Source organism: Leptidea sinapis, chromosome 1 (assembly GCF_905404315.1).
Source record: "Leptidea sinapis chromosome 1, ilLepSina1.1, whole genome shotgun sequence".
Lineage (NCBI taxonomy): Eukaryota > Metazoa > Arthropoda > Insecta > Lepidoptera > Pieridae > Leptidea > Leptidea sinapis.
In genome coordinates, this window is record NC_066265.1 from 20,157,306 (window position 1) to 20,169,475 (window position 12,170).

A 12,170-nucleotide genomic window follows, 5' to 3' on the forward strand; every position below is an offset into this window, starting at 1 on the left:
CTGGACATATTGCACGGTATACCGACAGGAGGTGGACTAGAGAAATTACACGTTGGAAGGGGCCAACATCAGGAAAACGAAATGTAGGAAGACCAATAAAACGGTGGGCTGATGACATAGCACAATCAGCAGGAAAAGATTGGATGCAGCACTTGACAGAAAGTTCTGGATGAAGTTGGAGGAGGCCTTTACGCAATCTGGGATCCATATCTAAAAATTTAACTAAATAACAATTATACTAAAAACCTAGATTTTTATAAGCAAATAATACTAACAAAAAAAACTAACATAATTGCATATGTACACTTTTTTTAGAGATATGGAATAAATGGCTTTATTATTATTATTATATTAATATTCACTATTTTAATATCTTTATGAGTTCCATATGAAGTACGTGTGTATTATAATTATAAAAATTTAGGTTTATTTATTTATGTGCTGACCATACACGGCCACACACACATATGCAAAACCATATCGAAAGTTATTTACCTGTACGTATAGAAAGAAACTCTTGACTGTAATTAACCAATTATTTAAAAAGTAGCGGTAAATTAATCTATTGATATCTCAGTTATAATACAAAACACTTATACACCTCATCAGAAACTGTTTTCGTATTAATATGCTATGAAAATCTATTTCTAAAGCGATTTTCATTAGTAAAAAATTTATAACATTACTTAGTCTGCAATTTAAATATATACTCATTTTTTTTTCATTTTTTTGGTAGGTGTAGTATAATGCATTATTACTCTCTCTACGCCCTCGACTTGATCTTGTCCCTTTGCACACTCTTAGGTATATTTAACTTTGAAAAAATTTAATGCAGTTCTAGATAGGTCTCTTGCAAATCTTTATACAAACAGTTTTGGGGAAATTAAAATAAAAGCAAGTTTCAGGTAAATACATTTTATAAAGGCATTCAATCTTATAATATTAAATCGATTATAACCACCATTATAAAGTTCACAACATCTTCTGACGTTTGTTTCAACATTCAAACATTGTTCGGACGTCTGTCGTTTTGCCAAAAAAGAAAAGAAAGATACCGTGAAACAAAAAACTTGATTTTGTCATAAAGGGCAAATAATCAAAAATTATTAAAGTCAAGTCTTCACAAAATACCATGACCGTGATCAGATGTTTTGTCACTGCTTTCATAAAGGTGAAAAAGAGGGTCAAAATACATTTGATCAAGGATTACGCATTGAAAGCCCATCTAGAATATGGAACAAAAGTTTTCTAACAAGTTTCGCCGAGAGTTGAAAGATCGGAGTAATTAATTGCAAAGCAAAGAAATAGTTTTTGATGTTCGTATTCTCATGCTTTTGGACATGTTTTTATCAAAATATCTAATAATTTTTCCGAAGGAAACAATACTGTCGGATTTTAGACTACAATATTATTTTACAATATTATTGTTTCGGTAATTTATGAGCACAATATAATTCATCCTATAAATGATTTTAAAACCGTGTGGAAGACTTTAATTTAAAGAATATTGGATGAATATTCTATCAGTTCACAAAATGATATCTAATCGCTTAATACTTCTGACATCACGCTTTTCCGTATTCTTACAAAATCAAGATAACATTTTTTTTGTTAAATTCAAAAAATCATTTAGGCTTTTTCAAAGACAAAGTGGCCGATAATGTCTATAAACATTTCGCCTTCACGTTATCTAACTGCCACACTAATTGACTTCTTTTCAAACTCCACTTTTCATAGCACCGAAAGGGCCTGCCATTTATGCCTGATTGGCATGTTTAAAGACTAAAATATAATCAAATATTGCACAATTAAAGCTGCTACACCTGCTCTCATTGTTTGATATTTCTTATTTTTTTTCAAACTACCCGTAATAAAAGGGATATCATTTTATTTAAACATCAACAAAGCACCAAATACAACTATTAAAACTTTAATTGAGCATCTCCTATTACATAATATACACATTATTGCTTTAACGACTTCGTCTTATATTTAGAATAATCTGAACAAAAATACTTATCATAATCGATAAATACGTTATCCAGAACATTCTCTTTACTACATACTATAAAGGTCTAATCAGCTACTGATGTCTAACAACCAATACTGTTAACTTAATAATAATATGTCTGTAACGCTTCTGTAGCATTCCATCCCGTACATTATTCTCTAGACTAATCCCCAGAAGAAATGTACATATAACAACTATCATATACAGGCACTAACTAACTATTTACAAGACGTATACACAGTATACCAATTTAGTTGACTTTTTTGTCCGTGTGTAAGCCATTTTGATGACCATTCGCATAATAGCCATTTGGCTTCTTGATGTCAACTCTGTTGGCATTGATATCTTTTGTCACGCCGTTCGTTGTCGGTTCCTTACTGGCGGGTTTTCCGTACGCCTTATAGTAGAAGTCGTAGAAGAGGTAGTAGAAGAAGATGGAGTTGGGCAGAGTGAAGACAACACTCCAGCGAGGATAGCCGCATTCGTAGAAGAGCAGTTGGAAGGAGTGCAGGAACGCGATACAGAATTGGAGCTGAAAATTATAGCAATTATTAGAAATTGTATTTTTTACTATTTGCAAACGTTGTATTGCCGATATTAAAATCACGATACAAAAGTAACTGTTGATCGTAGATAAGTGAAAATTTGAAGTTGTATGTATCTATCTTTTAATGCTGACTCATAATGAAACAAATTAAAAAAAAATGTCACAAATATTAAAAAAAAAAATTGCATGGACCACCCTTAACATTTAGGGGGATGAAAAATAGATGTTGTCCAATTCTCAGACCTACCCAATTTGCACTCAAAATTTCATGAGAATCGGTCAAGCTGTTTCGAAGGAGTTTAACTACAAACACCGCGACATGAGAATTTTATATATAAGATTAAATTTGATTATGACTGAGATTAAAGGTATATGTATAACTGATTATTTTTTGTCTTATATTAATAAATATTGCTCACCATTTGCAACGTCGTAATATGCCGTTTCCAGAACAAATACCGCTGATATTTAGGACCCAGGGCAGCCAACATATAGTAAGTATACATGATGATATGCACGAAGGAGTTGATCACACCTATCAAGGTCCCGTGACCACCTGGGTAGTATTTGGTTACGCCCCAGGATATCATTGGCATTACTGTGTGGTGATACAAATGTAAGAAGGTTATCTGCCGGTCTTTTTTCCGAACAACAAAGAATATTGTGTCGAGAAGTTCCGTCATTTTTGCAAGAAAGTATATGTATACGCCCCTTGCTACCTGTAATTTAAAAAAAGAATAAATTATTAACATATTACTAGAGATTCTTCTTACACGTATTTTAAAAAGCTTAATTTTATTCAAATTCAGATAAACTTTATACAATTAGGCTTAAATTAAGCGCGTTTGAATCGTCACTACAAATATTTCTTTGAAATTACTACATCTACCACATGTTCGGAAAAGGTAGAGCTCGTGAGAAGAACATACAAGAAACTCAACGGCCACTCTTTTCAATCAATATAGTATTTTACAATGGCTGTAATATACAAAACAAATTAGTTTGTAAGGTGCTGCATCTAATATATGTAGCGTGTTAGCTAAAGAATTTAAAAATCAAATATCTCATAAAAAGTAAAAAAGAATAAACTATATAAATATAAATTATCCTGTATTGGATGCATCAACCTTTAGAGCTTGAATTCATTATTTGTGTAAGGGTGCTTCGTGAACATGATGGTCGTGATAACTGTCATAATTAGTACTCGCATCCAACAAATACACTGATTTATTAACTATAACAGGTCAACCTGGCACCACAGGCAGCACTCGTTCACGAGTTGACGCATGGGCCAGCCATCGTTCACTTCGAACATATTTAAGGGAAGGAGACGAAGCGGCACACGACACCGCCGCAAGAATGTAGCAACTAAGCCTAGATTTGATCTACAGGATGGGCGTAATTTCGCTCTCGGATACTTGTTAGGGGCCTTCTACTCTTTAAAAAAACTTATAAAAATAAATATAATTATTGAATTAACTACCTTGGTAACTAACTTGGTACGAGTATGTACTATTTATTACACATAATAAATGGATGATGCCGTTGTATTGCAATAGCTTGCAATAGTAACACGCATCCCGGATATTAAGACACGCTGGCAATCGTTTGTAGATACATCAACAGTTTTAGTTCGTTAAGATTTTAGGTATTTTGTTGTAAGCTAATGAATTTACTTGATCGGAAGCCAACATCACAAATATCTGTTAGGGTTCCTGTATGTCTGCCTGTCAAGGTACATTAAATTCGCAGGTCAATCAAACTTAAACAAAAAACAAAAATTGTTAGTTATCTTTTAGACATCTTTAGCACACAGTATGATATCTTTTGTTTTAATAACGCCTCGTTGCTTTAATGATTCTATTTTTGGTGAGTAATTGATAATATTTGTTTCGAAAGGATTATTACTAGTTGTTTAAATGCCTATTTTGATTGCAATAATTTATTTTAATCGTGTTTCGGCTTTTGTAATATTTAAAATAATATTGTCAAAACATTAATGCAATGTAAAGGTTCTACGTACAAGAGAAACCCTTCCGATATTTTTATAGGTTGCCAGCACTGACCTGTATAAATACCACCGGACAGGCTGTTCCATATGTTTGACAGCAAAGTTTTTGTGGCTATTTGAAGCGCCACTCGCGAGCGTCCAGAGAACTAATTTTGACGTTTCGCTACGAAGGAACTTACAATACTCTAAAGTATTTTTGCATTTTCAATTAATTTCGTTAGTTTTCCGTGTTATTTATACTTCAGAATCAACGTAATAAATAAAGTACTTAATTTTTTTTTGCAAATAGTTTCTCACCATCTATTGATGTTTGCCGAGGTTGTCATCACTAGTTTTTAATACCGCAGACTCTCGCTACATGGCCAACAACGCCAAAATGGCGAATATCAAACAGGCACAAAAGCACTTTGACAGCCGCCAGTTCAGTGGTATATAGTTAGGGGTCAGTGGTTGCCAGTTGTTACCGCGATGACGTCATGACGTCATGTCGTCACCAGTCAATTGACAATTTAATATCGACAAACCCTATTAATATTATAAATGTGAATGTAAATTTTATTTATCAAAATGCAACATATAATACAGAGATACAATAGAGCCTCGAAATGGACATAGGCTACCTTATGGTACAGGGAAAATATAAATGAAGGGTTTGAAATAGGGGATCAAAGTTTGTATGGAAGTACGTCATTATCGAAAATGACTCCATACAACTTTGTATTTAGACACTTGATAAGAACTAAATAAATATATAGTCTAGCGTTTTTTATAAATTTCGACCTGTGTAGGGATGCAATAAGGGATGAACACTCGTATGTAGCAAAATGTCACTTACTCGCATTGCTTCTGGCGAGTCCGAAAAGTCAACTGGTTGACATTTCCAACTGTATTTTCTCAGCCATCCCGCGTCGAGACCCTGAAGTCAAGAATATTGTATCCAAGTCAAGGTCAAAGAATGTTTACCAAAATACATTTGTAATAACACTTTTGAAATGTAAAGCTACATCGTAAAGCTACTTCTGAAGAAACTTAAATTTCTCATTAAAAAATGATATCAAGTTTTGAAAGATATTTTCAATAACACAAAGTATTTACACTCTTTCTATCCAAAACCAAAGAAAAGAGTTTTCCCTGACGGAAAGGTATCACTTATTATATATTATCATAATAATATATAGTACATTTTCACTATAATATACATTAAGCGATGTTTCCATGACGCTAAGACATGGGTACCTTGAAGAAAAGCACGCACACTTTTCTAAAAAGACCGGAAATGCTCCTGTGATTATGTTGCAAACTATTACAAAAGCAGGAGAATGTGGGCGGCGGTGATCAGGTACCACGTAAGCTGGTTTATCTTGCTCTTCCATAAGAAAAAATGATTTTTGGAATAATCCACGTGAGAAAACACATCCTGGATAAGAATTATACTTAATTTAAAACTTTTTACTCAATTTATAATTATTTGACATATGAATTGTTATGTTACCTAAGTTATTTTAACAAAACTCAACTTTTAAATACAAATTAATTTGTTTCTTTTAATTATAACAAATAAATTAATTCTTAAATACAAATTGGTTTAATTCAATTGTATAATAATAATACGCACTGTGTAGTTATAAATCGTATCAAAAAGAGACTAGACGTCGTAAGTAAACATATGCTACCCCCTTTTTTGTGTTGGGGGCTAGAGAGTCGTAATACGTACCTCGTAAAATATCCAGATACTGACTAAAACTTGTATGAAGTTGTATACGACTAATGTTTTCTGAAGCTGCAAGGGTTTCTTGTCTGCCATGAACCGTGGACCCCATTTCAAAGAGAAATATAAGTAGAGACTTAGTATTGTGAGGCCAGGTATTGGACTCCGGATCATGAACCAGTCATTTGTTCGTGGATCTGAAAAATGATTATTAATTTAATCAGCTTTACTTTGGAGCATATTTTACTTCAATCAGTCTTCAATCTTCTTGTTCCGACTGAATTTATCTACCAACATGATGCTAAATAAAATAAAATAAATATATTTTTAATCAATGTAATATTATATTTAAAATTTGAATAATTTTTAAACAAAGCTACTTCGGTAAAACTAGGGCGTGTTTGTATTTCGAGCGGTTTATCAATTTTATTTTGTCATTAATAACATAATACATTCTGGATTCAAGAAACACTCTCACTTTAAAAATATTGATTTGTTCCCTTGGGAAACAATTTACTTACTATTAAGGGAACTATCAATACTATCAAGTAAATTAAGCAATTTCCATACTCGGCTTGACCTTAAGAGCTAAGCAAATTATTTACTATATATGTTCTATCATTTGAGTTTTCAATAAAATCTTAAAAGCCCATACTGAATTTCAATTAGCAAACCGAAAGTCCCAACACGCCTTTTTTATGACTTAAAATGAAAACACGTTTTAAAAGGGCTTAGATAAAAACTAAAAGACAAAGCAATTTTTAAGCTTACCAGCTAATTCTACAAAAAGATGATTGTAGGTTTTGGCAAAGGAGCTGTTTGATAACGCCATCTTGTGGCCGGAACTGCATATAATTGTGTCTGTAGAAACTTCCTCTCGTTATTAGATGCTGCCTCGCATTCTAATGTCGACTAGGCTCCTTCTGTGAACAAAAAAAAGTTTATTTCAAAAACACATTCTAACACTGCGTGGAATTATCTAACAGCTGCAGTATTATCGATCTGTGGATACGACATTCGGTAACGGACGTTTCGACTCTCGAAAGCAAATTCAGCGCTGAGATTTTCAATTTCTTATTCTCTAATGTCGACTTTTTTATGACTATAAGGTACGAGACAAAAAGGACGTTCAGCTGATGGTAATTGATACGCCCTGCCCATTCCAATGCTATGTCGCTCAGGATTTTTAAAAACCCAAAAATTCTGATCAGCTCCACAATAAAGCTCGTCGAATTGAGACATAAGATGTTAAGTCTCATTTGGCCAGTAATTTCACTAGCTTCGGCGCCCCTCAAACCGAAACGCAGTAATGCTTACACATTACTGCTTCACGGTAGAAATAGGCGCGTTGTGGTAGCCATAATCTATCCGGCATCCTGTGCAAAGGAGCCCACTGGTGAAATACGACTATACTAGTGGTGCCATACTTTCTGTTGCGGAAATGATATGAACTGCTCTGTGATCAAATATTTGACTAAAGAACTTTAGAGATGCAAGTTTCCTCTTGGGTGATATTCGAAATTCAATTGATTTCTTATCGAATGCGCTTTAGAACATTCTCGCAGTTCTTGAAGGCCGACAACGCATCTTTCGAGCGATGGTATTGCAGATCTTATTGGGCGTTCAACCACTCAGATCCACACTAATAAAACAATATTAGTCTATTATTAATATATTATTATTATTCATTTGTAGTATTTTCTCTCAGCGAATTTGGCATTAATTTGAAACATTCTTTAAATCCTAGAAAAGTCGGTTGCAATCATGCAACTGCCCTATAGAATAAGTAAGACGAAATAAATAAAAAAAATATATTATTTCGCTCCGTCATTGGAAGTAAAAATTTACGAACGTTAAAAATAGCTTTTGATAAGCTTCCGTACGGGTAAGAGTTATGGGAAGTGGCCCATGGACATCCGCGACACCAGGGTTCACCAGGGTTCCTTGCCAGCCTGTAAGGTGGGATGTATGTATGCTCTTATTTTGTAGTCCCTATGTCGGATTTTTCTTATGAAAATAAGGGACGAGACGAGCAGAACGTTCAGCTGATGGTAATTGATACGCCATGCCCATTACAATGCAGTGCCGCTCAGGATTCTCAAAAAACCCAAAAATTTTGGGCGGCACTACAATTGCGCTCGTCACCTTGAGACATAAGATGTGAAGCCTCATTTGCCCAGTTATTTCACTAGCTACGGCGCCCTTCAGACCGAAACACAGTAATGCTTACACATTACTGCTTCACGGCAGAAATAGGCGCCGTTATGGTACCCATAATCTAGTCGGCTTCCTGTGCAAAGAGCCTCCCACTGTAATCAGTGGGAGTGGAAAACTAATAGTTTCTATTTAGTTATTTCTTCGCAAAACACCTTGTTATAGAATGAAAAATGTCAACATAATGTGGGTGGACACGATATAATATAATGTTATGCCAGTGAACATGCAGTGAAGGCATATCAAACATGTTTTATATGCGTTGACAGTTTTTTCCATATAATAAAGGGTTTAATTGAGCCTAAATATATAAAAAATAAATAGCATTTATTTACTTTTGTTGAATTTTTTTTAGTCTTAGTACATATATTCTTGTTGTTGCCATAGGTATCAATTTTTCTTCAATTAATATGAGTAAAGTAAGTATAACGTGTATATATTTGATTAAAATTTTAACTAATTATCACAATTTTATTATTAAATCTGCAATGTTGGAGAAATATTGCGATAAAATATCAATTTAATTTTAGATATTCTCAAAAATAGATACCTTAAATTTAAATTAGCTAACACATCATTTAAAAATATTTTCCTTTAATCTGCAATATTTTATAAGTTATAATTTCAAACACATATTTATCTAAATAAAATAATTTCGTTGTTTCACCTCGGACAGGCGTCGCGCGATGCCTCAATTTTTATTTTTCTGAAGTTTATTTGTGTCTGTATCAGGTGTCATAACATCTTTGAGGAATTTATGGGCCTTCAAATTATATAGGCATATATAATATAGAGAGTTTGAAGTATTCAGTAAGAAGATAAAATCATTTACATGCTTACCGAAAGTACCATTTTGTGCAGTAGAATGAGGTTTTATATTATTATTGAAAATATTTTTTGTTTTATTTATAGTTACTTTGTCTTATTCGTTTATATATGTAGTGATTTTTTAAATATAAAATGTATTTGAAGTGAAAGTTTTAAAGTACTTTCCATATTGTATACCGCAGAACAAAAAGAGAAGAAGGTGTTCAAAGCAGCCGTGGGGTACGTTTTATTATAGAGCGCTTTAAATAATACACTAGCTGAAACGAAAGTCAAAAATTAATTCAAAGTCATCGGAAATGTGTTATCAAATTAAATAAGAAAAAAAAAACACAAACTAATTTCGGAATTATCATTGTATCTCCTACAAAGTCAAAGTCAAATAAACTTTATTCAATTAAGCTTAAATTAAGCGCTTTTGAACCGTCACTACAAATATTTCCTTGAAATTATTACATCTACCACATGTTCGGAAAAGGTAGAGATCGTGAGAAGAAGATACAAGAAACTCAATGGCCACTCATTTCAATCAATACAGTATTTTACAATGGCTGTAATATACAAAACAAATTAGTTTGTAAGGTGCTGCATCTAATAATATAATAATAATAATAATAATATTGACACACTTTTTACACAAATTATCTTGCCCCAAGTTAAGCATTATATAGCCTGTGTTATGGGTTACAAGAAAATGATATATTTAATACAATATACTTACTCAAACATACATAAATACATTTAAACATCCATGACTCGGAAACAAACATCCATTTTCATCATATAAATGCTTGCATCTACCGGGATTCGAACCCGGGACCTCTAGCCTAGTAGGTAGGATCGCTAACCACTCGGCTATACAGGTCGTCTAATATATGTAGCGTATTAGTTAAAAGCATTTTTAAAATAAAATACCTCATAAAAAGTAAAAAGGAATAAACTGTATAAATATAAATTATGCTTTAATGGATGCATCAACCTTTAGAGCTTGAATTCATTGTTTGTGTAAGGATGCTTCGTGAACATGATAGTCGTGATTACTGTCATAATTAGTAGTCGCATCCAACAAATACAATGATTTATTAACTATAACAGATCGACCTTTATTAAAATATTTACTTTTTAATATAATCAAAATGTGTGTGTGAATTTTAATTTTATATCGATTTGAATGATAATGTAGAATTGATGTTCGTGATAAAGTGGTCTATTATAAGCTTATGTATTTCGATTTAAGTGAATTTATATGTTTATAGCTTATTTGTCGGCAGGTATTCTTTTTATTTGTTTGCATTAAATACTTTGTTGTAATAAACTTGTTTCTTAAGTTTATTCTTATGCTATATGATACATATATTATTTATTTATTATTATGATATTCAAAAACGTCAAATAATAGTGATTTAATTATATACGAACGACAAGTTTTTTAATTACATTAATTAAAAGATTAGGTACAATCTGTTCGGTGAATGAAACAGGTGTATCCTGACTTTTTTTTATAACAGTAAGAGACAAGACGAGCAGGACGTTCAGCTGATGGTAATTGAAACGCCCTGACCATTGAAATGCAGTGCCGCTCAGGGTTATTGAAAAACCCAATAATTCTGAGCGGCACTACAATTGCCCTCGTCACCTAGAGACAAGATGTTAAGTCTCGTTTGCCCAGTAATTTCACTGGCTTCGACGCCTTTCAGAACGACAATAATGCCTACAAATAGAAATAGGCGGCGTTTTGGTACCCATAATCTAGCCGGCATCCTGTGCAAAGGAGCCTCCTACTGTTATGACTCAAGGGACGTAGACTCAATGCCAGCTGAAACTTGATATACAGGGTGTTATCATTGTGACCAGGTGATTATACTGAAACTATAACAGTTATCAAAAAAGTTTAAACTGATATCGAAAGTACGCTACCTAATGAGTAAAATGACATCAGTAGCTTTTTATAAATCAAACGAGAAAAATACAAAATGAAAATGAAACACTCCACTGTACGACAATTTTTTTTTACAAGTGGTCCAAGCGAATTGTATATCGATAAAAGGGGTATAGGTAGGTGAACCACAAGATATTACAGCTGACATACAAACGAAATAATATTTTTAACTGTCATATTATATACGAACATCCCAGCTAATCTGACGATCACTCAAAATAGCTCTAGAAACGTCGAGAAATGAAATAGTTTATTATGAATCTGTAGTTTTCCATTATGATACAATATCTCAATACCTGATGCAATGTAATCTAGGGCAATGTGGCTGGTTGTTACATCCCGATATTTGGCAAGACATTACATAAAACGTAAACAAAAACTGTTGTAAACACTAATAAATGGCCTTGTAAATAAATGGAAAACTACCAACGTCGATACTTGTACAAATTTGAGTATTTACTTCCAATAGGTCCTACACTTATTATGTCACTGACTGCTAAAAGCGGTAAAACCAGCGTAAAGCCCTTGAGAATGTGCGTTTGATTTTTAAAAATAAATACGGCCACCATATACACAGCGTCCAATATAAAAATATGCATTTAAATTAATAAAAAAAAATATATATTGGACATCCAAAGCCTTCATATTTTTGTAAATTTCCGGATACATGTTTATCGAATTAATTGATAACAAATCACTTGTTAACCTTCGGAGAAACACTGTTTGATTGATGCTTACAAATATTTTTTGCTAAAAATTTTCTACAAATTTTTTTGTTGCAGTTGAAGCGGAGCCTATCTTATATAATATGGGTTCAGCTATTTTAAGACTTCATATAACAATTAATGAATAAATTTGATTATGTTTATTGTTATTTTAGTTAGTAAAATAAGAAAAATAATCATTAATATAATC

The 12,170-nt window shown here is 32.8% G+C and overlaps 1 protein-coding gene across 2 annotated transcripts in view; it reads right to left on the reverse strand.

The window, feature by feature from the left end:
• Positions 1–899: 899 nt before the first annotated feature.
• The window catches only part of LOC126978165 (elongation of very long chain fatty acids protein 1), a 53,601-nt gene continuing 42,330 nt past the window's right edge, over positions 900–12,170 (reverse strand). For both annotated transcript variants that reach the window (XM_050826967.1, XM_050827009.1), the window contains exons 2-6: positions 7,049–7,200; positions 6,284–6,474; positions 5,405–5,485; positions 2,978–3,277; positions 900–2,543 (exon numbers count right to left, since the gene is read on the reverse strand). In XM_050826967.1, coding sequence (XP_050682924.1) covers positions 2,262–2,543; positions 2,978–3,277; positions 5,405–5,485; positions 6,284–6,474; positions 7,049–7,109 — 915 coding nt within the window. In that variant the 5' untranslated portion in view covers positions 7,110–7,200 and the 3' untranslated portion in view covers positions 900–2,261. The remainder of the gene's footprint in view (positions 2,544–2,977; positions 3,278–5,404; positions 5,486–6,283; positions 6,475–7,048; positions 7,201–12,170) is intronic.